The sequence below is a fragment of the Aythya fuligula genome, chromosome 7 (genome assembly GCF_009819795.1).
Source record: "Aythya fuligula isolate bAytFul2 chromosome 7, bAytFul2.pri, whole genome shotgun sequence".
Taxonomy (NCBI): Eukaryota; Metazoa; Chordata; class Aves; order Anseriformes; family Anatidae; genus Aythya; species Aythya fuligula.
In genome coordinates, this window is record NC_045565.1 from 9,482,423 (window position 1) to 9,509,299 (window position 26,877).

General features: G+C 39.9%; 1 protein-coding gene across 1 annotated transcript; it reads right to left on the reverse strand.

Annotated features, from left to right (window-relative positions):
• Positions 1 to 1,111: 1,111 nt before the first annotated feature.
• Positions 1,112 to 26,872, reverse strand: GLUD1 (glutamate dehydrogenase 1). The gene is made up of 13 exons (XM_032191047.1): positions 26,443 to 26,872; positions 16,609 to 16,689; positions 15,844 to 15,899; positions 14,910 to 14,973; positions 13,605 to 13,699; positions 9,019 to 9,198; positions 7,237 to 7,374; positions 6,518 to 6,655; positions 6,326 to 6,406; positions 5,382 to 5,505; positions 4,299 to 4,390; positions 1,948 to 2,010; positions 1,112 to 1,378 (listed from the first exon to the last, which is right to left on the reverse strand). Exons 1-13 carry the CDS (start codon positions 26,849 to 26,851, stop codon positions 1,259 to 1,261), a joined length of 1,641 nt encoding a protein of 546 aa, XP_032046938.1. The 5' UTR covers positions 26,852 to 26,872; the 3' UTR covers positions 1,112 to 1,258.
• Between the last annotated feature and the right edge of the window lie 5 nt (positions 26,873 to 26,877).

Sequence of the window (26,877 nt, forward strand, 5' to 3'; positions counted from 1 at the left end):
AAGGTCAACTTTTTTTTTAATAACTGCTCTTCTCTCCATGTTATGTCATGCAGTTACAAAGTAGATAGAAAAAAGCATGAGTTTCTGGGAGGGACTAGTTGTCTTTCTTAAAAAAAACATTCATTACATAAATAACATCTGGCACTTCAAGGGGACTCCACTGGACAAAAGCCTTGAACTTTAAGAACTGTGCTTGATACAATATTGTGTTGAGGTCCATTTTGTCATATTCAAATATGGTCAAAACAAAACTTTTGAGATCTTCTGATGACACAAAAGAAAAAAGGCTATGTGTTAAGACAGTGGATCAAATTTATAGCAGCATTTTAGCTCCTCTGTAGTTTGGCCAATAACTTCTGGGTTCAATTTCACTGTAGTTGTTCACTGAGGCAGCATCTAATTTTCAACAAGCCTCTGAAACGAAAAGACTGAAAAAAGAATGCTAAAAACCTAGGTATGATTGCTTACCAAAATTCAAACTATCCCTTTAAAAAAAAAAAAGAAAAGAAAACCTGTAGTCAGAATAATTACATAGAAGCTTGATTTTAAAAATGTAACTAGAGTTGCTTGATAGTTTCAGCTTATAAAAATATTAGTTTGTCGACTCTACATATACTTCATGGTGATGGTCAAGCTAACTTGAACAAGCAATAAAATGCAGTCCTATAACAGCAGCACAGTAAAGAAAAAACATTGCTTAAAGAGAACCAGGCCCGAAGCTTTACTACAAATAAAAATTAGACTCCTATCAAAGTTAATCCCTGCTAGAGGCCCATTCTTCCTCTGACAATGCAATAGCATTGATCATACAAGGCCTTATTGAAAGTGCCAAAGCCAAAATTACATCATTAAACAAAAGTGCATGAAGTAATAATGAGCTAAGTGCTCATCTAGTACAGTATCTGATCTGAAGTTTGAGAAGTGGCTCAGGTGGCAAGACCACTCGTTCACACACAAAATGTACCATTTTGCTTTGTAGGTGAAATACCCAGAATGGCCCCCACAAGTGCAGATGAACTGTTATCTTCAGATACGTGCCTGTATACAAGTTCCTAATCCATGGGTTTTTATTGTAAAAAAAAAAAAAAAAAAAAAAAAGACTAGTTTGGACTGAAACTAATTGAGAATAGAATCCACTATAATGTCAGAAGAAAATAAATTTTTGTGGTTACATGTAAACTTGTGATAAGCTTTTCCAAGAAGAGGGTACATTTACGGCAAGAGGGATGGGATACAACAAGAAGCAGTGATGGCCTGCTTATGTAAAGGTCAGGCCAGCCTCATTGTACACTTTGAAGACTTTCTCAATCGCATTGACATAGGCAGCTGTTCTCAGGTCCAGACCCAAGTTGTACTTCATGGCAGTCCGCATGATTTGCTGAAACAGGAAAACTTACATGAGATTGTTGCAAGTTTTTCTATAGGAACTGTGTGAGATTTTGCTCATAGGATAGAAGTAGTATTTGAAGAACTCCTATACCGGTATCAGGGCTCATATTCTTTAAGGATCATGTCTAGAATCTCTCAATTAATCTCTGAGATCTAAAAGGGAACCAAATCTTCCACAGATTTCTGTTGCTTTTTATCAGGTCTTGGATCCATGTGTACTCAGATACAGGAAGCAACCAAGTTTCACATAGTGGGGCAAAAACTAATTAAAAGTACTGCATAAAGAGAGAAATCTAAAACTGCCGATGGCAAAGTAAAGCACTCTAAAGTATTTCTCAGGTACAAGAAGACAATTAATATGTTTCCAGTCACTATAGCTTCTTCCAGAAAATACCTCCTGATATATGTTAGTCTGTCTTCTGTGCCTAGTGAAACTTGGCCACCCTTGCACAGAACATGTATTTCAGAATCAGTGACATCCACTACCACCAACTGTGTGTATGTCGCTAAGCCACATTAAGTTCTTCCTGTAAGTATGGTTATTAAAGCAACACTTACCCGAGCAGAACGCTCCATTGTATAAGCCAGCCCAGAGTGGACAATGTCCTTCTCAGATGCACCCTGCAACAACACAGAATGAAATTAGGATTTAATCTAACGAATAGAAAGGTATTAGTCATATATTGAAACAATGGATAGGAGTCCCATAATTACTTGAAGCTTGCTCTCATTTTCTTCTAATGACTAGTGTAAGACAAACTGAATTGCCTACACTGTGTTACTTAAGTGCTAATTACAGTCAATTCAATCCTAAAACCTTAGATGTAAATCACTGAAGTCTAGCTTCTAGATGCGTGATGCTAGCATTTCTAGGGATGTTGTAACTACTGCTTTCAGCCTTCCAAACACACGGTAAATGTTAAACAAAAAAAGCTCTCAGAAGTCAATAATCTGTAGAAGTTATTTGTAATTATTCTGAAGACAGGTTTTAGGAAGGGTGTGAATCCCCAATTCATATATGCCGTGTCAGCCCTGTGCAACTCCAGAACCACTTGGTTCCCATTAGAATTTAAATACACTGAACAATAAATAATTGAAGATAGCCTGAATTGGGATGACTGAGCATCATCTTCCATGGTCCATCATCCTGACTGTTGTCACTTACTAATGATGGGGGACTTGGATTCATGAAGTACATGCTTGCCTTCAAATACCAATTTGGTCTAGGTGAACAAATTCCTATACCGGTTTCTTGGGCTTCTCTTGAAGAGATCACAGCAATCACTAAGCCACTGAACCTATTTAACATACTAATCATTCACTCTAATGTTTTTGAAAATGCTAGCACCCTACTGGATCAGGCTAAAGATCTAGTTCTATCATCTGACAGCAGACCAAGTTTACATGTGCTTCCCCTGATTTCTGTCATTTACTGATATTTTTTTTCCCTAGTTATTTGTCTTATCTACTGAACTTGTGTTTAAAAAACAAAATCAAACAAACAAAAAACACCCCCCAAAAAACAAACTGGCCTGTACACCCCTCAGCAAGGTATTCCACAACTTAACTGCCTGTTGTGCTAAGAATCATTCCTTTTCTTCATCCTGAATCTCCCTCCACTGGTTTTGTTTAACAGCACCTTATTTTTGTTCGCTCTTCCTTTCCAGTGATGGCTATTTTTATCCATCCATTTTCACACCTTTCATTTTACAGATTAATCTCCATTCCCAGACTATTTCAGGCTAATAGGGCCTAGGTTAGATTGTTGTTCCATGTATGAGGTGCCTTTGTATCTTTGATTATGTTTTTCTGACCTCTTTCCCCATTAGAGTGTTTTAAGATAGAGAACAAACATGCATGCATGATTGAGAAGGCAGACATGCTCTGGATTTATATTGTGGTGTCATCATAGTAAGTCTTATTCTTTTCCTTTCAGAACAGTCCCTAACACTGGATTTGCTTTTTGATTGCTATGGATTTCTAAACTTGTGTTGTCATTACCTGCAGATCTTCCTTCTGACTGCAAACGCATTCAAATGAGCTTACAACCTATCATTTTGTATAAAAATTTTCCCACTGTATGTTATTACCCATTAGATAACACTGAATTTCACCTTGGCTTTTATTTTTTTGCCCATTAATCCAAGTCTTAGAGGAACACTCTACAATTTTCAATCAGCTCTTGTCTATTACTTTGGAGTTACAGAAACAGCATATGAAGCTGTCTGGGATCTTACTGAAAGCTGTTTGGATATCCAGGCAACCTCTACCAACAAGATTTCTGAAACAAATTCTGGTAGTGTTTGAAGCAGAATTTCCCACTACAAAAGCTTGATAATGTCTTTGATGCCTGGCTATCAAAGATTAAAAAACATCAAAAGCATCCAAATTTCTAGTGTTACTGCACAAAAAGAGGCTGTATTTGATACTTTTATAATAGGAGATTGGTGTAAGCACTGCTCAGTAACAACTACAAACCCGTAGTGTTATCAGTATTATTCTTATCTTAAATCTAAAACACAGCACCATGCCTCAGCACCTAGCTACAATGAAGAAAATTAACTATATTGCAGCCAAAACTAGGACAGCATTTTAAATACCAATCTGACACTACAAAGCAGTTACAAATACAAAATGGGTCTGTACTAAAACTGCAGCTTTTCAACAATAGTGGAGATATATTGCAAGGCCTTATGAAAAAGAAAATCAAAATAGCTTACGTCCTGTATTCCTTAGTTCAGATCACTTGCTTCCTTTAATTGTTTGGCCATCTAGCTAACTATGCACTAATGCCTTGGGGCAAAAGCCTCTGTGATAGCTAGAAAGGTGAAATTTTGATTACTGTTAGTTAGCTGTATCCTGGTATTATAACTATAAAAACAAAAGGCACACCCACAGCATCTACTTACTGATATCCTATCCTGAAATTCTGCTGTAGGCACAACTGGTATAGTTCCACCATGTTTCCCAAATTTTCTCTCCAAGCTTTCCTGGACAGACACTAGAAGGGAAGAAAGCAGAGGAAATGTAATGGACAAGAAAAGGACAACTGCTAACAAAATTAGCTGTCCCCAAGATTACTAGCATTCCCTGGCATGAAATGCAGATTGTAGCGGCTAGGGTGACAGAAGGGTCATCTTAATTTTGTTTCCTGTCAAACAGGGAAGATGTTGTTTCCAATTTTTATATAGAGGGGAATTCCTCCAGTATTAGTAGTAAAATTCTTATAGGACTATTTCATGTGGCAAGCAACTGGGCTTTACTTCTCCCACCTCACTAAATTCATAAAGCTGACAAAAGCAATCAATATCAACATTCATAACTTGACCGGTAGCCTTAGACCGAATATTTCTTGAATTTGAAGCAATCAATTATCCCCTATCAGTAAAAAGAAGTGTAGTTTTAGCATTTTTTTTTTCCTTAGGACATCAGAAATGCTCTAATATTTTTAATCGATTGTTTCATCTTAATTATTGAAATATAACTAATAAGGTCTCATAAACCAACAGAGTATTTCAGAAAAGAACATTAACGGTAAGAAAGGGATTTCAGCTGGAATTACCAGAATCCTCAACCACTTCAGAAACACCTTGATGGGTGTCACTTACAAGAAAAGGCTGTATTTAAAAATACTCAGATGTCACCTTACTCAAACTTTGAATATTCTTCAAATACCACGTGTACAGGTGAAAGACATTTGTTAAGTAATAAATAATAGACCTAAGTTCATAAAGTGACTTCAGTACTTTCACAAAACTGAGCAAAGCCATCACTTCATGAATTACAAGATAACTGAAGTAAGCATTTATCCTCATTTGAGTTGTAATTCGGTTACCCTATCAAATCTTTTCTTCTCTTCAGCATGCAGCAATAATAGACTTACGGGAAACTAAGGTGAATTTAAAATAGGCTCTATACTCATTTCTCCCACATTTGGTGTTTACTAGTTCAATCTATCAATTAGGGAGTAAAAGCAGAAGGGTAGCACTTACTGAGCAAGTGGTAGTTTGAATCCCTTTCATATTTAAAAGTCAGGCGACCATAGCTGACATGGTTCAAGTTTTTCAGCCACTCAAAATAGGATACTGTTACCCCACCTGCATTCAGGTAAAGATCCTGCAAAGAAATAGTACGTGTCTTGAAGTGTTACCATGTGATAGACAACACTGTTGTATTATGGAAAAGAAAGCAGTATTATCTACAAATTTAAACCACAATACAGAAGACAATCCAGATAGCATTTCTATATATGATATAATATTTATCTTCTTCTGGCATCTACCGATTACTTCTACTGATTTAAAAGAGAACTTGACTTTAGAAGATCTGAAGTTCAGGTGTGCTTGACTATTTTATTTTAGCACAATTTTCTAATAAAGAAAATAAGGGCATTCTTGGTCTATGTCAATGAGTTAGAAGATCAGCTACTCTTTCTAGCTCTTCTCTCTGGATCAGGACATCCTTTCTCTGGGAAAAGGTATTGTTACACCTTTAGATCTTCAAAATAATCTCTATGTGCAAACACTTACTCTATACGATCTGCAATAAACAATTCTGTCGGAGCACCGCTTGTAGGCCCTGAGGTCTACAAACTGCCCAGTATATTTACTCTGCCTTCATTCTTAGTTTAGTAGGCTAAGTAACCAAGTATCAGTTCAACAGGCAAAACTACAGATTTAAGAAGTAACTGAATTTGCTCTCTTCTGAATATGTAGCCTTTGTGTACTAGCTATATCTTTGGGCATTTACAGTTGCAGTTGAGATCTCTGAGTAATTACTACCAATCTTGAGCAACACTAATACCCATTTCCAAGATACCAGTTGTTAAATGCTACTCTGAGAGAATGAATAAAAAATTTTCAATAAACAATGTCTTGCTGTAGTTTACAGAAATACTACCCTGTAATGAAAATCAAAGGTCATAATAGAATCTTACAGGAATAACCATGATATTCCTCTCCAAGAAGATTTTGTCAGCTTCAGGAGTTGTAGGCCCATTGGCACCCTCAGCAATAATCTGAAAAAAAGAAATTAAGAGAAATACGTTTCTGTTCATACTAATCATTGAATGCCAGTATTTAAACTGGCCTTTTCTACTTCTTATTTGTATTTGAGCTCTCCAACTTACTTTTGCTTTGACCTTGTGAGCATTGGCCTTAGTCAACTGCTTCTCGCTGGCAGCAGGGATGAGAATGTCACAGTCTGTTTCCAGAATACTGCCCTCAAGTATCTGTGCTTTTGGGAAGCCCATGATTGTCCCATGTTGCTGTTGGAAGGAAACAAACCAGAGGGATTTTAGTGTGTACTCATTTCACTCCCAATTCCTTCTTCTAACTTTTCAAACAAGAAAAAGAGAGAGAAATGAGAAGCATCAGTAAAAAACATCTGACAGAAGCAGAAAGAGTGCACTTCTAAGTGTCCATGTGCCTGATTCTCAAGACAGCAATCTTTCAGAAACCTCCCTGCCCTGTTTTCCTGAGACATGCCTCATAGTTTAGTCATAAGAAAGGCAAAATAATCATGAACTCCAGTTCTGAAACCAAAATAATTAACCCACATGCATGCAATCCCTTGCTATTTCTTTGAGTCGGGTCAAAGGGTAAAAAATGTACATTATAAACCAAACAGACAGCTAAAGCCAAAAAATCAGTTAGCATTAATCACCTACATTCATATCGGGGATGAGGAGAAAGTCAGAAGAATCAATGTTCCTGCACCATTTTTTAAAGTACTAACTGCAGCATGATTTAACTATTACATATAGAACCTGTCTGTAGTCACGCTGTGTGCTTGCAGAGCTGGCAAAAAATGAAACCATTTCTGCTAATCACTAGCTAAATTTCTTACCAATTTGTAATCTTCTAGTTCCTTTGGGTCAATCCCATCAGGATTCCAGATAGAACCATTAAATTCTCCAACAGCAACACATTTTGCTCCAAACCGATGCAAGTATCTCATAGAATGCAAGCCCACGTTACCAAATCCCTGCATGTGAAAAGAGAAAGGGAAAAGTAGTTAACCTTTCAGCTAAAATGATGATTGTTGCTAGGGCTTATATAGCTTTAAATAGCTCTCTGTTGGTATGTCCTAGCATTAAATGATGCGTATGGGAAAGATGGAAAACATCTACATGTGTTACTGGCCTGAACAGTATTGTAGAAATTATACGTCGTAGCTGGCAACACAGTTTTGCTAAGTTTTTTGTACTGGAAAGACAAGTGCCAACATTACTATGAAAATAAAAAAGGATGTTTATCCACAGAGGAACATTACCAATACATATTCTGTAACTGCTATGGTCTTAAAGGGATTCATGGATTTTTCTATAATGACTCTGAGTTTTGACTAACATATGCAAGCTAACAAATATAAAACAATGCAAGTTGTCACGTTAAAACATATGAATTAGTAGGAAGGCGTGTTGTTTCTAATAAATTTCTGAAACTGTCCAATTCAAAACTAAGTTTAGATAACCTTGTATTTCATTAGCATTTCCTGCATCCCTCCCAGTAAAAAAACAAACAAACCCACTAGTTCTAAGCCATTATTCGACCTTCTGGAAGCAAAGGCCAAAGACCAAAAGGTTACACAATCCATGTAAAAATCTGTAGAAAGATTCCACACTGGTAAAAAGTTGAATATGAAATTCCAGTAAAATATACTTCAATTATGTTTATGATTTTTATATATACATTAGAAGAAAACTTTGATGCAGTTCATCACGCACTAGGTCTGGTTGTAATGCTGTGTCCTCGTTTTCCCAGATGAATTTTCAGTTATTTTTTTGGCCAAGGTTTCAGTCTGAGTTATGTTTAAGTGCCTGTCAGTCAGCCCTCTGCCAAGCGTGAGCATGCTTAAGTGCAGGGAGAGCGCGTCCTGCTGCATCAGTGCAGGGCAGAGATGTTTGTCTGAGTCCACTGGTTAACTAGAGGACAACTTGGAGGTTACTGTATTTCAAGAACCACTGCGTTGGTACTAAAGACAACTCAAAGCAATCCCTTAAATCCTCAATTTAACTTTCTTTTCTGAGCTGGTGAATAGAATGAGTTATTTCTTTGAAATTTTAAGAATTACATGTGTTACTGCATATCGAATCCTTTAAAAATTCAACTACATAAATTAGAGACTTGGGAAGTTTTATGGACATCAACACCAGGAGGTACATTCAACCCTACAATTTTAGGATGAGGTGTTGGATTCTGCTTTTCCAACTACTTATTCCTTAGTGGAACAAGAACATCATTCTCTTCCTAATTTTTTAATTCAAAAAGGGTGTAAAAACTTCTGTGTAGGCAGAATCAGTGTCATACCTCACTGAAAAGTGTGCAATGCCTTAGTTTATGGAACCCCTGTAATCTATTTCACTTTGCTCTTTGCAGTCTGTGTTTATAACGCCTGGAAATTTGGCATTGTACACATAGAGTGCAATTGAAAGTTCAGTTTCTATAAAACAGTCCAAAATAAAGGGCACCTATGTTGCTTGAAAAGCATTTCTAAACTTAAGGAGTAAAGGTTAACTTGGAAGTCATAAAACCCTAACAGAGTTTATTGCTACAGCCCTTTTTCAAAGTAGCTCTCCTTGAACTTTCTTTACCACTTTTTCCATGCAGTTGAAGGAAAAAAAGTTACCTGAACAGCAAATGTTTTATCCCCAAATCCCGGAGTCATTCCTAATATACTCATATACGATGCCTCATTGATGAAATTTTCAATCCCGTGGAAGAGACCACGACCGGTTGCAGATATACGCCCGTGTATCCCACCCTGGCTGATGGGTTTGCCAGTTACACATGCATGTGCGTTAATATCCTGTAAAACAGGGAAGGACTTGTGAGTTATGGGAGTCATCAAAGAACAGCTGGAACAGGAAATTTTGTATGCTTCAGGGACAGGACAACAGGTATTGTGGGAGTTGGTACATGATACAGTTCACATACATTTAGTTTGTAAAGTCAGTTTCCTTCCTGAGCTTGTATGGCCAGCATCTCAGAAGCACTCTTGCAGATGTCAGAAAAGCTACCTAATGCAATGCTGGTTATGTGCTGCAACTTTTCTGTCGCATTAAAGTGTTTGTTAACTTGAATCTGCAGCTAATTACAGTGACATCTTCAGTGCACAGTTAGCACAGAGCAGACCTTTGGTAAATCAAAGAGCTCTGAGGGATGTGTTTCTCAATATTTGCTCCTATTCCAGCCGTATACTTTCCATCATTACTCTTGACATTTCAGTCTTTCAAAGGGCTTAGACACACCCTTTGGCTGGTCACAGCTAAAGCTGTTTCATCATCTATAAACATTGTTTAGTGTTCCTTAATAACAAAATCAGTTTTTTAGAAGCTACAACACAGGCCTAATACCTTCCTGTTGTTAGAATACATGGATATTTGATCTCAGAGGAAAATCTACAGCATAAGGGTCACATAGGAGAAGTCAGATAACCATTTACTGCTTTTATTTCAGAAAAGCAGTATATGCATTGACTGCTTGTATTCAGAAACGCAGTATATACAGTCAAGACTACTGCTTTATGTATGCTAGACAGCTACCCAAGAAAAAATAGACTATGTAAAATCAGACTAACTTTTCAGCTGAAATTAGTAATTTGAAAAAACTTCTCCCAGACTAGACGCTGCTCAGGCCTCGCTCTTCTGTCACCACCAGTTCCCACGTTCCCACACCCTCGGAGCACAGTCAGACAGTGCCTTGGCACCCGATGCAAGGGAAAGAGTGGGGATGAAAGGGAATCCACTGAAATGAGTCTGCCAGCAGCCGGATGGGTTTCTGTTCCACCAGCAGCATAGTCACTGGGAGGCTCCCTCCTCTCCATTACTTGTGCCAAATCTTTGCATGCCAGTGGTCTGAGTGCAAGATGCTTGGTGAGAGGAAGGAAAGGAACGCACAAAAATAAGTAGAGGCGAAATGGTAGGAGACAGCCAGAGCCATAATGGAAAGTAGAGCTACTTATTGTTTGAAAATAAGAGTGAGGTACACATAATCTCTAACTGCCCCTCTTTAAAAGCAATAAAAGGAATGGTAGGCTTGACACGCAGTTCCTAATTCCCAAAACATAGCTGCGTTTCTCTGACTAAGCTGTATGTATGCTCCCTCTGGTGGCATATCAAACACAAGATCCGTGGTGGTGGTTTGCTAGGAACAACTTGGGTGCGGTGTTCCGAGTATTACCATGTTTTTATTCTGTTCTTAGGACCGAACACACATTTTTAGCCTTTGTGCATTCACGGAGGAGAAAGTATTCTTTATAAATCATAGAATCACATGATAAAGACTAGAAGAAATATAGCTTTCTATCACATACAATACTGTATTTATTAAAGTCCCTTCAAATGTCATGTCAAACTGACTAGTAAGACAGGAAGTACAGAAGAGGGGCGAGGATGAATTTAATCCAAAACTGTAGCCATATTCTGTTCAGCAACCCAGTAACTCAGGATGGATTTTCTGGAACAGTTAACATGGTAGTTATTAAAGACTTGCATGGTTTGACAAGAAAACAGAGCATGAGCTGAGGGCAGGTCCCAGTTTTCTTAAAGTCACATAACACAAACCACATTTGATGTTGGAGTCCTGAAAACTTTGCTTTTATGTTGATTAAAAAAAAAAAAAGCGTATCTCAGGACAAAAGAAAGACCATGGTTTTTAATAAGGAGCTGGTAAAATGGCTTATGGCTATCATAAAAGAGTTCTGCGTTAGTCTTTGAACTTCGCTGGTGAAGTTCAGCCACTCTGAACTTCTGCTTGTTTCTTAACCCTTTTCCATGTTGCAGTAATGCTCTGCTTGTTTCTCCAGCTTTGAGCCTTTGTATGGTAGGTTTCAAGCAGACTTTCCCAATCTGTTCATCTCTTATTTGACTTTTCCTTTCCACATCAAGTTCTCTAAACACATCTGTGTGCAACCACACTGATTCATTGGGTCTGTAGATTTTTCAGATAGCTCCCTCTCACCAAAGAGTTATGTTTCCACCCAAGAGAACGTAGTCCTGTGCATAGCTTCTCCCTTTGCTCTCAGTTATGGTTAGCTTCTGTCCTTTTTTTTCCTCTTAGCTTGCTTTTCCCTCCTTACTCCATATATATCGTGTAGTTCCTTAGTCACCTTCACTTTTGTTCTTTGTGTCTCAGCCAGATACTTACCTGAAATATACTCCTCTACAGACTATTTCTGACAGATTATTCCACTGTTTTGCAGCCATGCCAGAGGTCTCACCTTCCTTTTCTACACTTGCTCGTTTTCCACAATAGCTTACAAGTCCCACTATGCTGCTGTTCTTTCATGCAGTCAACAAAATTAAGTAACCATGATTTAATTTTTCCTTATTATTTCAATTCTAATTCACTTTTCTGAAAAAAAAAAATCTAAATCCTCTCACTTGTTTTTGTTCAACATTAAGACACTGCCATGCAGGGAGAAGCTAGGAACAAAAGAAGTTGTAGCATAATTGGGATGTGATTTTATCTTCACAGTAAAGACAAACTACATCTTCAGTAGTTGCTTTCTTCAGTGACATATGCATGTGTAGGATTACATAAGCTGAGATGACAAGGTGGAAAGTATAAGAAATTCAGCCATTTAAACATCTTCTCCTGGATGAACATTTAGTTTTCAACCACATTTAAAATGAATACACAACTGTATGTGAACTGCCTATTTAGAAATACAGCAAAAATTTAACCACGATGTGTGCTGCAAGCCTTCCGTGTCACTTTTAATACAGCAACACTATTGAATCACAGTGAAATATGCAGTTTAGTGCAAGGAGTTAAATATTAAAACTTAGAGTGCCTTGAGGCAGTAGTTTTCTCAAGTGTTGCAATGTTAAGTTGTGGCTGGGGAGCAAGTTGCTGCTTTGCACCTTTACGTCTTTCTGAAGTTATATTTTTGGCTTTTTATCAGGCTTACAGTTTTAAATAAGATTTATATATGTGAATAACAAAAGGGAGGTAGATGTCGCTGACTAATTTCCCTGACAGTTCTGTGCACGTGCCATTTAGCTTGAGTAATCAACAAGCTAACAGCCTATTCCTCAATCATTCACACACACACACACCCTGCAACATACTTCAGATTGTATTTCAGACCTAGAATAAAGCATGCCATCCCCTCCTCCTCTCGTTTAAGGCAACTGACAGCACAAGACTAATATTCTGCCAAGAGACTGCTCTCTCAGGAGAGGCAGACTCATCTGGTACAGGTATGCCACACAGAAATACGTGTCTGGCAGCTCTAATGCCTTGTTACTGGGAGTATACGCCCTGCTGTACGTCTGAGAAACTTTCGGAAGTAACTGCGGAATGTGAAAAGAAAGCATCTTAACAATTCAGAAGGACCTGGGTTAGGCAACCAAGCAATAGCTTAGCGTATTTACACCCTACAATGAAACTACGGTAAGATTCTTAGGAAAGTATGACCTGCTGAAGTAGCAAAAAATGTCTGAAAGGCAAGCTAGAAGGATTAGATAGCATGACAGTAGTGTTAAGTTGTCCAAAATACATTTTTCTTCTGTTCAATCTGTCAGAAGTATATAATGTAAGTATTTGCTTGGTCAACAGTCATGGTGTTGGTACAGTCAACGCAGGTACAAATAACCTACTAAGCAATATAAGGACAAAGGTTGATTAATGGGCTATAATTAAAAATTAATTTTCGCAGACTTAAAAACATTTTTTTTTCTGTGTTATACCAGTAAGTGAGAACTTACATGGTCTCGAGCGCACAAAATCAAAGCATTTATTTAATGAAACTTGAAATTCAATAGCCTGAAAGTGAGAGATGTCAGTACTTTAAGATTATACCAACTATTATTAAATGATCATCTAGCAAACACAAAACTGTAATTATAGTACTAATGAAAAAACAGGGCAAAATGGTAGAAAAAGAAAAAAAAATCTTAGCCTCAGACTTTTAAAAAAGGTACAATCCCTTTGCTGCATGGTTGCTATCAGTATGGGACCGGACAAACTTAATTTAAGCAAATATAAAAAAGATTAACCTCTAGGTTGTTTTTTCTTTAACTGTACCCTAAAAACTCGTATCAATTGTTACAGTTGTTAAGAATGTATCTAGATCCACATAATCAAATACAATTACGTGATAAAGCAGCATAGTAATAAATTTCTAGATAAAAGGACTTTTATAAGGCAAAGATAAAAGGCAAAGATTGAAAAAGCTTTTCTACTTCCAAGCCTCTGCTCAAAACTTACATAGTGTCCTATTGTACTGGCATAGGTGTCAGCAATCCAGGACATCTCCCTTTCCCCTGTGCTCATGTCAGGAGCAGGCACATCAACTCCAGGACCTGTTGGCAACAGCAAAAATATCATGTTAGATCCCTAAAAGAGGATCTAACATGAACAGTTATCTTCAAACATGACTCCCTTGGGAACTAAGCAGGGCTTGGCAGAGGGGAACTGTTTTCATGTTTAATCCTCAGTTCATTATTCAAGGAATTGCTTCTTCTGGGTTCAGTTCAGTTTTAAACATTACACCATAACACTGTCAAAACCTCCAACTTTTCACACATGGCATTCAGTAAACTGAAAGTCAGTTTGTCAGGGAGACAGAGTAAAGATAAGCATCAAAAACCATAATTTTACTTCTTCAATGATCACTGCTGCAGCACGAAGGGCAATATCTAGGTATGACTTCTATATACCATGCCATATATTTTTAATTAGAATTTCTGTATTGTTTCTGGCTGAGTATTTTTTTTGTTTAAAAATTTAAGATAGGCTCTCTCTAACCATTGCACTGTAGCACATACTTGATTTTACCCCTCCTTTCAAGAAAGAGTTTCATCTTCACAAACTAAGCCTTTGAAATAACTGGCACACATCTGTTGCAATAAAAGCAAATTCCGTTTTTCTACATAACTAAATAGAGCATTTACCCAACCTATATGAGATCAGAGGACCTTGATCAGCATGATCTTAAATCCAATTCTGACTCTACGAATTTGTTTTCTAAGTATTTAAAAAAGTCCTTTAAAAAGGACATAGCACCAGCCACAGGTTCTGTTATGACAGGCACCTATAGTTCTTGCCTATGCTTCCCTTGCAGCCTATGGTTGCCATGGGTGAAGCCAGCAACTTTCTCTGGGGTGGATCTTCCTTCCTGTTTCCTCAGATACCTGCCAAAAGCCTCAACTGAGGCTACAGGAAACAGTTGCAGTGAGCAGCTTGATATTAGAGATTAAAATTGCAACAGACTTGGTCACAACTTTATAATCTGTCTCTAAGAAAAACATGATTCATTTTGGATCCTACAAGCTCAACTCTTGTGGCTTTTCGCAGCACAACAGCCCACAGAAAAAGGTTAAGATATAGTTCCTTTTATGAGGTACTAAGAAGCAATGACTCAGTTTGCAGCTTCTTGCTGAAACTATTACACCCAAATTATTTACGGTTCTCAAATGCAATTCTTTTAAGGACAGTATCTAGTTGATGCTGCCAATGTACAATAGATCAGACAAATTTTAGCAGTAAAATTTATGTACGTAAGCAACATACCAATGAAACCCTTTTTTGCCAGCTCCATGGTAAACCTTCTTGTGATTTTTTCCAATTCATTGTCCTATAAAGAAAATGCCATAAATATTACAAGAAATCATTAGTGTTTAGGAATACTTGCTAAAACTTACACCCAAGTAGAGGACGACACCCTTTTCTTTTAGAAGAAAGGACGATTCATATGTTTATGTAGTTGATGTGCCATTTCCTAACAGCCCCTTGGTATATAGACAGCACAAGGAAATGTTCGACTTTCTTTCTGTACATTCTGATCCATGACAAGTCAGGAGTGCAATGCAGTAAGAACCACCTGTGCAGACATTTCCAGTACACAAATCTGATATCCTATGTGAGAGATTTATACCCAGCGACAGCAGTAGCCAGCCTGTGGGTTACGTAATCAACACAGTTGAGTTACTTTGCACAAATCCTTACAGAGTGTTGAGTTCAGAATATCTGGTACGTATTCTATCTAGTATTCCCTTCTGTACAAGTTATTTTAATTGGGGAAGGAAGGAAATTCTGCAGTAAGCTTTTTATAAGCCAAGTTAGTTGTTATTTGCACTGGAACACTGCATTAAAAGGTTTAATGGAGCATAAAACTATGTCAAAAATAAACTAAAACATTAGCTTTCCGCTTGGAACAATTAAAGTTAAGCCTTTAGTAACAATGTCAACTTAAAAATATTCAAGATCCGAATTATTTGAAGTCTTTTGAATTCCAAGATAACTAAGTTAAAGGATTCAACCTTTGAAACACATTTTATTTTTTATTTTTTTACCTATTGCATGCACAAGCTAAATTCCACCTCTACAGAAGCAGAAGTGGGAGGAAGTTTCAATAGGTCAGTAACACCCTTAGAAGAACTTTTTAAACTGGCTGGCTTCAGCACTACAGTTAACAGGGTATTTGTCTATGATTAATTAAGCTTACTGTGTAGTTCTTGGGATTGATCTTGACACCAGCCTTTGCCCCACCAAATGGCACATCTACAAGAATGCAAAGGAAAATAATTTTACTTTTTCAACAATACAGGCAGAATACATCAATAATATGTGTGAGTAAATAGCTTTTATCTTTGATTTTTGCACTGAATTTGCTTTTTTTGCTGCATTTAGGTCTTCACAGTGTAAGCTATAACCCAATCTAGGTACTTCTACTAAAATGATATATCTTTCAGGGGCAGCTTGAAAATGGCCTCTGAAATGCAAAAGTTTATGATTTAAACTTGCTACACTTCCAGCTTTTGTACTTAGCACCTGTAGAAGCAGCAAGTTCTACAGCATATATTTTACTGTTTTATTTCAGAAAATTGTTTTACAAGTCCTAAGTGAAGTGGCTCTATAATCAAGAAAGTATTTTGTTTTCCATCAATTGATGTGTAGATTCTGTCTAACCAGTCCTACAGTTTAGCAGCCCGTACTTCATTATGTCTGTAAAGGAAATTTATCCCTCCTCTCTCTCCACACTTTCAGCCTGAATCCTTCACAGGCTCTATCTGCTCCCTTAAAATTAGCCCCCTCTTAATCAAAGTTTGTCACACATTTGAGTTAAGGGAACAGTACTTTTATAGGGGAATAACTAGCAGAGTTTGAACTTTCCAACACTTAATTTTATCCTTAAGATGCTTTTCTGTATAATACTTCAGTACTGATAGCAATTAAAGATCGTATCCTTACTTGAAAAACCATCACTTACCAACAACAGCACATTTATATGTCATTAGAGATGCTAAGGCTTTCACTTCATCCACGCTGACATCCAAACTATAACGAATACCTACAGAAGACACAAGAGATAAAAAAGAATTCACTGAACAACTTCACAGGCATTTACATATTGGGAAGGTTAATTCTAGACCAGGATGCAATTCATCAGCTTTCTTGCTTTAGGACTTTGAGAACAGTCACCCATTTTTCTACTTAAATATCTATTCTTTATCAAGAATTCAAGACTCAAGCAATTCTGTATGAAGTAGTTTAAAAGCAGCAACCAACCTTGGAGCAAAAGTGAATGTTCCTTCAGAGGAAGACAAGCCGATAGGTAACTCAGAGCAGTTTTAGGAGGCTTATAATACTCATCAGCAACCTGTAAGATCTTTAGCTTTGAACTTCATTCATTGTTTAGACAAGATGAACCATGTTTCTGACCGTAACTTACCTGTGCATGTTAAAATCAACATCTCCTTACTAGAGTAACGCAAGCTGCTGTTAAGTTATGAGCCTTGCAACATATTGGCTGCGGTCCAACAAAACTATATGCTGCTTCAGGGCTCTGACTGCTAGTCACTGCCACGTAACAGAGAGCTGTAAGCCACTCCTTTAATTCAACTTTGCTTTAAACATTTTGATGGAATAACTCTACCCCAGAAGCTCGTGTGTGAGCAGGCCACCTGCCCTATACCATGTGGAAGCCAGCCCACACCTTCATCTGCTCTTAGTCACCAGCAGAACTGCAACCATGTGCTGGCAAATGGTCCAGCTGCAGATTGAAATCGTTGTGGTCTGATAGCAGCTAGGTTGCAAAATGGGCGATCACTGCCTTCAAGGCAGCTCAGCACTCAGCAGACAATGATTACACAGGGGTAGAGATCTGTCACCTGCCGGACTCTTACACGTCTTCTAAAACTGGGTTAGAGCTGCCCAATAAATAGAGTGGATTAAATGCTAAAATTCATGTATGCTGGAGGTAGCTGCAGAACAGAAAATATTTGTTACCAAACTGACAGCACACATGAGCCTAAACAGGAAGTTTAAAATCAATGTCATGCCCAAAGTGATGGGGCAACAGCAGAAAAGAAAAACACACTCTACAGCTGTACTTGCTTGTACCCAAGCTTCTCCTGCACCATAAAATAGAGCCCTGATGGATTTATTATTTCCCCCCTCTACTTCCCAAATCCTTGGCCATAGGTTGTGCCAAGTGGCACGGTGGATTGTAGCAGGCACAGAGTGTCCTTTGGATGCTAGGATATGGCACCGCGAATTTCCTATTATGTAAAGAGAAGACCATATTCAGGCCCTCAGGACTGAAAAAAGGCCAGCATACATTACCCAAACTAAAGCACTGTGCCACTCTGAAAGCCAGTCCTGAATGCTCTGGAAACCATCCCAGTTTCAGAGGAACTGAGTGCTGCTCAAATAAAGCTGAGGGCCCAGCTCTGCTTTCTTATGTGATTTCAATCAGCAAAAGAAAGGACCATGCCTCCATGGAACAGAATTTAAATTGTGTGTGTACATGGGGGAGGGGTGGCCTCCAAAGGCGAATTCACTGGTTTCTGACTTAGGTAGCTTAAAGGTGGTAACAGCTGGGCTTTCAAGAACCTTCTTGCAGGAAGTAATGTGTGAAATCTACATGGTACCTATTAAAGCCCAACCCAACAGTAAGTTACAACATATGCTTTTACAGGTCTTACTGATCTTTCAGAGAAGCAGTTAGCTTTTTGTTGAGCCTTGAGCAAGAGCAAACACCACTGGTGGCACTGACCGTCCTGCCTGGGACCAGCGGTCCCTCTTGGCTGAGCAGGTACGCTCAGAACAGGGCTCCTCTGAAGGCCTTGCTCGAGCCAGCCAGCTCCAAAGCCCCGTCTATGCTGAGAAGAAATGAACTCTGCCCCTCCAACCCCATCTGAACTAGGTCACTGTGTATTGATTCAACCCATATATTTATTCAGACTTCAGCAAGTTGTGTACACAAAGTGGTTTTGCCAAAACTATGACAGAACTACTCCTGCAGGCACACAAAATGTTGTTCATGGATATACAGAAAGCACTAGGGGGGTGAAATAGTTTAGGATAGTTGTTCTGTATATCAACAGGGAACAAAATACAAAAGGAGAGAGCAGTCTGTTGCACCTCATATGGAAGACAGGGCATGAAAAGGTGAACAAGCAGCAGGTTAACCAGACGCGTGCAAAACAGCTCCATCTCCTTGTATTATAGTCACAGGTTGCTATAAACTTTCTTGTAATAAACTTTCAAACCAAATGAACTGGGGAAAAAGACCCAACACTATCAGAAGTATCAAAATGCCTTCAGCTGAGGCACATCCTTGTCACCCAAATACGCACACCAGAATAGGGACAGCTTTTAGACTTGAGGCTGAAATTATACTTTTCTGGGCAACTTTGCATTTTTAAGCAACTTTGCTTCTTTCATAGTCTTTTAACCAGTTTTAATTGAAATGGCTTGTTGGGTAGCTCATCCTAAGTAGGTGATGAGACAATTCAGAGTCATATTGACTTTGCTAGGCACTTTACTCCAGTTTATCCAGTAAAACATTTATTACAATGTCAGATGCAGTTCTGGGTGTGGATTTCAGGTTCCCTGAGAGGTGACAGGAAGTTCCTGCCTCCTGTGGCACGGATGGATAGCATTTAAGATGTGCTAACAGTTTGTTCCTTTTCACTGCTCAGCTAGTTACTGTTTTCCAGGAACCGTAATCCTTCCACAGGAGGCCCACCTCTGACAGGGAAGTTATTTGTGCTGTGCTGCTAGGACTGATGAGAACCAGGCATCTGAGAATGCTGCACATTCCAGCAGCGAGAGGATGCACACAGATAAAAGACTTAATTTCTGTTCTATTTGGACATGAGTGAAATTTAGTTTGACAGCTTCCTAATTTGGCAGGAGGAGAGCATTGCCATGCATTAGTATGGCTCTTTTGGCAGTGTTACTCTGCATTCAATAACCCGATTCTAAAAATGGACCACAGATAAAGTGCTGCTTTATTCGTTGTTTTGTTTGATTCTGAATATATAAGCAATTAAAGCCACCGCTGCACAGCAGTATAGTTTTTTAAACCCTGGCAAGTTCCATATAGTGAAGTCTCTGGAAACCTATGACTTTTACAGCCAGCTAGCTAGACAAAATAGTTTGAAGAAAGCTTCAAGTTACAGTGTGACTCACTGCTATGGAAAATACTTTTCACTGAAAAACATACAGATTCTTGTTCTGCTTGAGAATTCTTTTCCTTGCACAACCCCACGAAGTTAAACAGCATGTGAAGCTGGAGTTTGTTTTCTAAGCAGAAGACAGTCAGTCTAGCTGAAGAATTATTTCATCTTAGTGTTGTTCATTACTGGTCTGTATATAGTTTGGGCTTGCTACCACACCTGCACTGTCGTGGCTTTTAAAGCTTCCATTTTACAACCTCAATTTGGAGCTAAACTTTACCCAGTTAACTCCTGCACTGAGCCCAAAGCTTGTTTTGCTCAAAGTAAAATTTGCTTATGATCTAAGCTTAGATTCTTAGCTGTTACAGACTAGTTTTCCCTTTTGCAAAAGGAGATAGCAAAGCACTTGAGGCACAGCATTTTTGAAATACACGTCAAAGCAGCAATTAGCAGCGTGACTGTATTTTGGGTTCTGTGCTCACACAGTGAGTTACCATGCTAATCAGCTGGTTTCTATTAAGCATTGTACTAACAGGCACGTAGCGGGGCTCTGGATTTAAAAACAAAAACTGGCTAGGTTTAATGTTGTGCAGATGCCAGTATGTTTGTCATGCTGCCTCAGAAAAGCAGCACACAGAACCACCGACTGCTGGAGGATGATTGCTAGCTACCTCCATGTGATACCACACGCTTGAAATAAGTTAGTGTCCTTATGGCCCCATCCTGTAGCGAAGCGATGACAAACAGTGCCTACCTACGCTAAGAAGGAGCCCAGGCCAGGCCCCAAAACCAAACCGTTACCACAGCAACACGGAGGCAAAACACAGCGAGCCATGGCCTCTCATGTCTCCCGGGCCTCAGAGGGAAACTTCCCCACACCACCCAGCAAACGCCAGGCAGACCTCTAACAAAGCCAGATGAGTAATTCGGTGCTGGAAAATAAGAACATCGTATAACAATCGGCAACAAGAATTACTCATTCCTAAATTCAATTCACTGACTGCCAAGGGAGGAGATAAAACTATTTGTTTCTTCACATACAGCGTTAGTCAGCTACAACCTGGGACACAAAAGAGGCTCCCCTAGGGACAGGTCCCACCATCCTGACAACCAGGTTTCTCCCTGCAGTGACCAAGTGACCACTAAGGTACCAAGCCAGATAAAACACTTCACACCCTGCTGCTTCTTGTGCGCCTTCAGTAAGCTGCTGTGATTTGAAATGTATCTGTAAACATACATGTATGGTTTGTCCAGTTCATGAAGAGGACACTGGAAACAGTTTGTGGGGCATTAGTGAGGTCTTGCACTTTTAAATGTGAACACGGCAAGTTTTGTATACTGCCAGGGAGGCACGTAGTACCTGACCCTACAATACAGCTAGGAGGTAGGGTCTCACCTACAGAACTACCTTAACACTAACTAAAGGACAAGGATGTTCATTCAGCTGCACTCAGCACAATGTAGTGCTAAGGACTGATACAAAGGGATACGGCAACACTGCTTCCATGCAGATATTAATACCATGCGCATGGGTGTGCGCAGAGGGCAGAAATAACAGTTTGGCCATGGCTAGTTCAAATGCCATTGGAGCCACAAAACAATAAGCCACCACAGCGCAGACATGAAAGAGGCGAACTTTTATGCTGTGCCTGAGAGTTTATTCCCTAACAAGATGGAGCTGATGCAATGCATGCAAATCAGATGCAAAAAACACCTGCTCAGATGACCCAGAGAACACGAGGGAGACAATCACGCAAGAGGTTCCCTCCTCGCTCCCCCAGCACGTGTTTATCCAGAAAGCCCAATGCTGAGAGGTATGATCTCTCTATAAATAGACAAGGAGCCAACAGTAGCAAGGGAAAACAACTATTTAAGATCAAGGACAAAGCTGGCTACTGCACAAACAGTATGAGCTGATTACATGAGAAAGCTGAGGCTGAAACAGTTCGTAGCCAGAAGAGAATGGCATACATACCCTCCTGCAAGAGGATCAGAGGCAAAAACCCAAACTGATACAACTCGTTGAGAATTGCAGCTATAAAAAGACAGCAATAGCATAGGCCACCCATTTCTTATCCTTTTTTTTTTTTTTTTTTCATTTTATTTATATATCCAGTATTAAAGGTTTGGTAAGCTACAATAAGAAAACAGAAACCTGTGAAAATGAGGTGTTCATGTAAGCTTTAGCTATAATGGTGAAAGTGTTATCACAGGCTAATTACCATTTTTTTTTCTGTTCAGCTCTCAGATTCCTTCAAAGTTAGATCAGCTTCCATGGTTTATTTCAGGTTGTTGATGGTCTAGGTTACCCTTCTGTCGGTTATATGGCCCCTAAGATAAATTTCCATATATTGCCTTCTAAGCCCCTGAGTCAAAGACATGACCCTCAGAACTTCAGTGCATTGCTTGAAAAAAAGAAAAAAAAAAGCCATAATAACAATCCAAGATAAAAACAGCCTTGTGGAAGTGAAGGTACCTTACATTTTCAATCCTTAAACAAAGTTAAGAGGTAAAAAACCCACCTCCAAAGGGGACCCAACAGAGAATAAACTATGTCACAGTAGCCAAGCCAACACAAGGGGCTGTGCTGCTCTGTTGCAAACAAGGTTAGCATCATGTATGCATGCTGTTTTAAACAAGGTCATGTGCACAACTGCAGCTATTTGGTGACTGGACACTGTGATTAGCATCAGCCATAGATCTCTGCAACTGGAAAACTGTGGCAAGGGTAAGATGAATAAATGTCACCTTGTACAGTAAGAAGCTCATTAACATGTACTTAGGTCAAGGGACAAGGAAAAATTCTGATAGGCAGAACAGCCAAAACCAGAAAATTGGAAAGTTTTGTCATACTGAAAAAAGCTCCTTCCACTAACCAGCTGAAAACCACAAAGAAAATCAGATCTGTTCACCTCCAGCTCAACCGAGGAAATGAAATGTTATCTGTATTTTAATACCAATAGTAAACATGATTTTTGAAGTAACATATGACAAAGTTTTTCAAAATCCCTATTAAAATTTAAGTCAGACTAAATCTGCTCTGGAACGAAAGATGATTTTTGGTCTCTGTGAACTGAGCAAGCAGTTGAAACTCTGTTAGGGCAATCTGGGTGAGCGTAAACAACAGGTTAGCCTGTTTGCCAATTCTGATTGATTTGGGTTCATTGACAACAGACCTACTGGGCAGTCAGTTAACATGGGAAGGCTTTAAAAAGTTTTAAAACCATTTAATAGCTTTAGCCCTGCAGTAAGTGCTGCCTAGCAAACATGGAATCAGTTCCATACTACTGAGCAGGTAGGAACTCAATGAGCTTATTCGTATTTGCACAATGGTTATTTTCACTAATCTAGTCTCTCACATGGACCTATGAATGGAAACAGTTGTCAGCAGCTGCATGAGAAAGCAGCTTAACCAGTTTTATACCTTTCACAGAACCCAATAAAATTATTTACAAAGACCCATTATTTTAAATAGGAACTGCATGGGTACTTTTCAACAGAGTCATCTGTATTCAGCCATCTCATTTCCTGTACCCTGTTTGGTTTGTTTTAGTTCAGGCAGCTGTCACTGCAATGAACAAGAGCAGCTGTGGTTTCCTGTTAGTGCTGGCCACTAGCACGCAAGTCACCACACAAGCAAGGGAAAGAATAATCTGACCCGCAGCATTACTTCAGTTACCACTGAGCATCAGCCCAGTCTCAAATACTCAGCTTGGACCAAAAGTAACTGGAGTTCCACCATGCAAGAAAACTGTTCATGTCCAACTTCTCAAAGGGGTGAGGAGGCATCTAATTAGTTTCCTGTCCTGCAAACAGCTAAATTACACAAAACAGTCTTTAAAACCTGGATTTGTGTGCTGCAAGATCTACTACTTTAGTGGGTGTATTCAGGACCATCCTGTAAAGATACCTACAGCACAGAAGAGAAGCACACCAAAAGAAAAAGAACCACCGCCTTCCTGAGTTGCAAAAGTTTGCAGTCTTGAAAACAGAATTAAGGATTATTTTCTCTAAAAATGAAATATGTAAGTGCCAGAAGAAATGTTATTTCCAGGTTCCCTCGGTGATGTGAAAGAGACATTTAAGTTATAATCTAAAAACAAAGCACATTTCAGTACATAGCGCTCATTTTTCCTGAAAAGCATTTCTCTGGACCCATTGAAGATTCACATGTACTACTGTGTAGCAACAACTGTGTCTGACACAAATTGACTTGTGTTTCTGTACCCACTTGGTGGGAGAGGACGGTAGGATAAGTAAGCCATGAAATAAAATCCTATTTATGTTAGCTGTGTATCAGAATGTTAGATCTGGGGCATTAAGAGCATCATACCTATACAGAAATAAGTCAACTTTCCCATCAAATTACAGAAGGTTTGCTATGCAAAAATTTATGCTTGATCTTGAATTTGCCTTCATCCAGCCCAGCCCATGTGGTCTGCTATTCCATGTCTGTATCAGGCCATGGTCTTCCACTCATGACCCTTATTTTCAAAACATGCCTCTTCTGGCGCTTGCTCTGCTCACTGAGTTCTATCTACTTGCAGGCAACAAAAGTGACTGCAGATAAGAAGGTACAGAAGGACCAGTAGTCAAGGAATGAATGGCTCAATTTCAACCGGCAGGTATAATTTGCATGCAGTTGTGTGTTTTGAACTTGCTTTAGAAAGATCAACTTTCCAGATTGGGGCTGGACTACTAGGCAGGGATTGAGGTTTTACCCTAGGGGAGAATGAGCAGGCAAAAAAATTGAGGATGACATCGGTAGCTGCAGGAGACAGATTAACTGCTATGATTAAGCTGACACTTTGTAGAAAAAGTAAGACACTGCATAAACTGCAGAATTATTAAAATATTTATGTCGTTTGTTTCCCCAAGTAATCAAGCTGTCTCCAGGTTTAGAGCATTTCAATCAAAAATTTATTCGATTTACAGTACAAATTCTTGGTTAATTCATGGTTAAATCTGTAAATTATCTCACACAAAAAGGTATGAAGATGTAACATACAGTCACTTATGAAGTATTTTGGTATGGACATATCTAGAAATAAGAAGCAATTGAAGTAGGACAATCTTTAAAAGACTAAACGCAACCCATTGCTTTTTTGCATCCCATACATGAATCTTAGAGTGCTCTTTCATCTTCTAAGCTGCATACAGAAGAATGTATTTCACATTCTTCAACCAGCACCTCTTATTCTTCACCTTATTAATAAAAAGCATACCATGTACATTTTCTGTAAACGCACTTCAAGATGCAAAGCCAAATTCGATCACAATTGATAGAACATGTAAGGCTCAAGGAACACACAGGAGATGAGAGTTTAAAGTACAATGCTCCTTAAAAGAGTGACAGAGATGACAAAGCATACCTACTTGTTAGCAATTACCTAGCAGTAACTGAAGGCTCTTAGTACATGTCCATAAAAGCATTTGATAAAAATAAGATTTCCTGTACCAAACTTGGTTTTTCAGGCAGCACAAAGCCGAAGTTCACAAGTCTGCATCTGAAGAGACGTAGGAGCTGTGTTCCTCCTACTGCTCTGAAAGCCTTCCAGATGCCAACTCACCCCCTTCTTTTAAAAGGTGACCTTCTGTCCCTTGCTGTTTCTTGCTGGTGTGAATTACTTGCATCATACTCTGGACTCCACAGCATGTAGGACACTTACTTCAGCAAGTTTTTCCATTTCATACTACGATAAGAGTTTGAGTTGCATTTCCCTGGGCTTAGGATTTTTTTCCCCTGGGGAATCTATTAAGATCCTAGTTTAAAAGTCGTTTAAACAAAAGCTTAAGTTCTTGGTGCATTCCAGAAGGATGCAGAAATATCTTTAGCAGCCTTCTCTCTGCAGTTTAAGAAGAAATGTTCCAGTTCCCCCCACCTTTTTTACAGAAGGTCACAAGCAGTCTATCTACACATGTATCTCACATCCCATTTAAATTTACTACAAAGCCAGACCTGTCACCTGATAGGGAGCAGATTCCTAGAGAGCATTAGAAGGTGAAATCCATTTACGATCATGGTACTGAATAGAGTGGAAAGGAAATATCATTTGCAATTCCTTCCCTAAGCCCGTGGAGGGGAGTGGCATAGGAAGAAAAGCACAAACTGCTGAGAGCGGGTGTTTTCCTCAGCTGTCATTTCCAACTGCCTTGACATTTTCTGTGTGAGACTACATTTCATTAGCCACGTCATTTACTTTTTACATTCTAATTTCAGACCCCAAGTACGGACACCTATAGAGCCAAGGAGCAAACCCCAGAACGCGTCAGCTTGAGGAAGCTGCCTTGGACCGGCCTGGCAGGCAGAGCCCTGCCCTTCTGTACGCGCTGCAGTGCTTGCTGCCGCGTCAGAGCGGCGGGGCGTAAGAAACGCTCCTTCACCAAGGGTTTGTTTCTACCGAGGGTTTAGAAACGCAGGGATCGGGACAGAAGGCACCCGAGCCCCCCGAGCCGCGCCCTGCTGTTACTGCGGGAGGGCGCTGCGTGCCCGCGGTGTCAGGGCGCTGAGCTGCGCCCTGCGCTGGGGCTAGGCCAGCAGCGGCCGCAGGCAGGCCGGGGGAGCGAGCCGCTGGGGAAGCTGGGGTTGGGGGCAGCGCTGCCCGGGGGCCGCCCCGCCCGCCCCGCCCGCGTCTCACCTCCCTTGCAGGGGGTGCGGTGCTGGCTGTGCTGCGCCCGGTAGCCCTCGATCACCTCCCACTCGCCGTTGTCGCGCTTGATGGGGAAGGAGACGCTGAGCACGTGGTTGCAGGGCTTGATGATGCGCAGGATGCCGCGGACTCGGTGCCGCCGCTCCTCCATGCTCTCGCGGGTGCGCAGCCCCTCCACCAGCTTGTCCTCCACGATGCTGGCGCCGCGGTCGAAGAAGCCCTCCACCATCTTGAAGAAGTTGGGGTCGTCCTCCTGCCGCGGGGACGCCGCCTCGCAGTAGCGGCGCCGCGGGCAGCGGCCGCGGCCCCACGCCGCCACCACCACGGCGCCGGCCGGCTCCGAGCCGGTGGCGGCGGCGAGGCGCGAGGCCAGCTGCTCGCCCAGGCAGCGGTACATGGCGGCGGCCGGACGGTGACGGGACT

What these genes read in the sequence shown, in the direction of transcription:
- GLUD1 (XM_032191047.1), bottom strand. Translation starts at nt 26,851, where the DNA reads ATGTACCGCTGCCTGGGCGAGCAGCTGGCCTCGCGCCTCGCCGCCGCC. An exon ending in TCAATCCCAAGAACTACACA is followed by an intron (nt 14,974 to 15,843) that starts GTAAGCTTAATT and finishes TTTTCTTTATAG; the next exon opens with GACAATGAATTGGAAAAAAT. An exon ending in GGAATATCATGGTTATTCCT is followed by an intron (nt 5,506 to 6,325) that starts GTAAGATTCTAT and finishes ATTTCTTTGCAG; the next exon opens with GATCTTTACCTGAATGCAGG.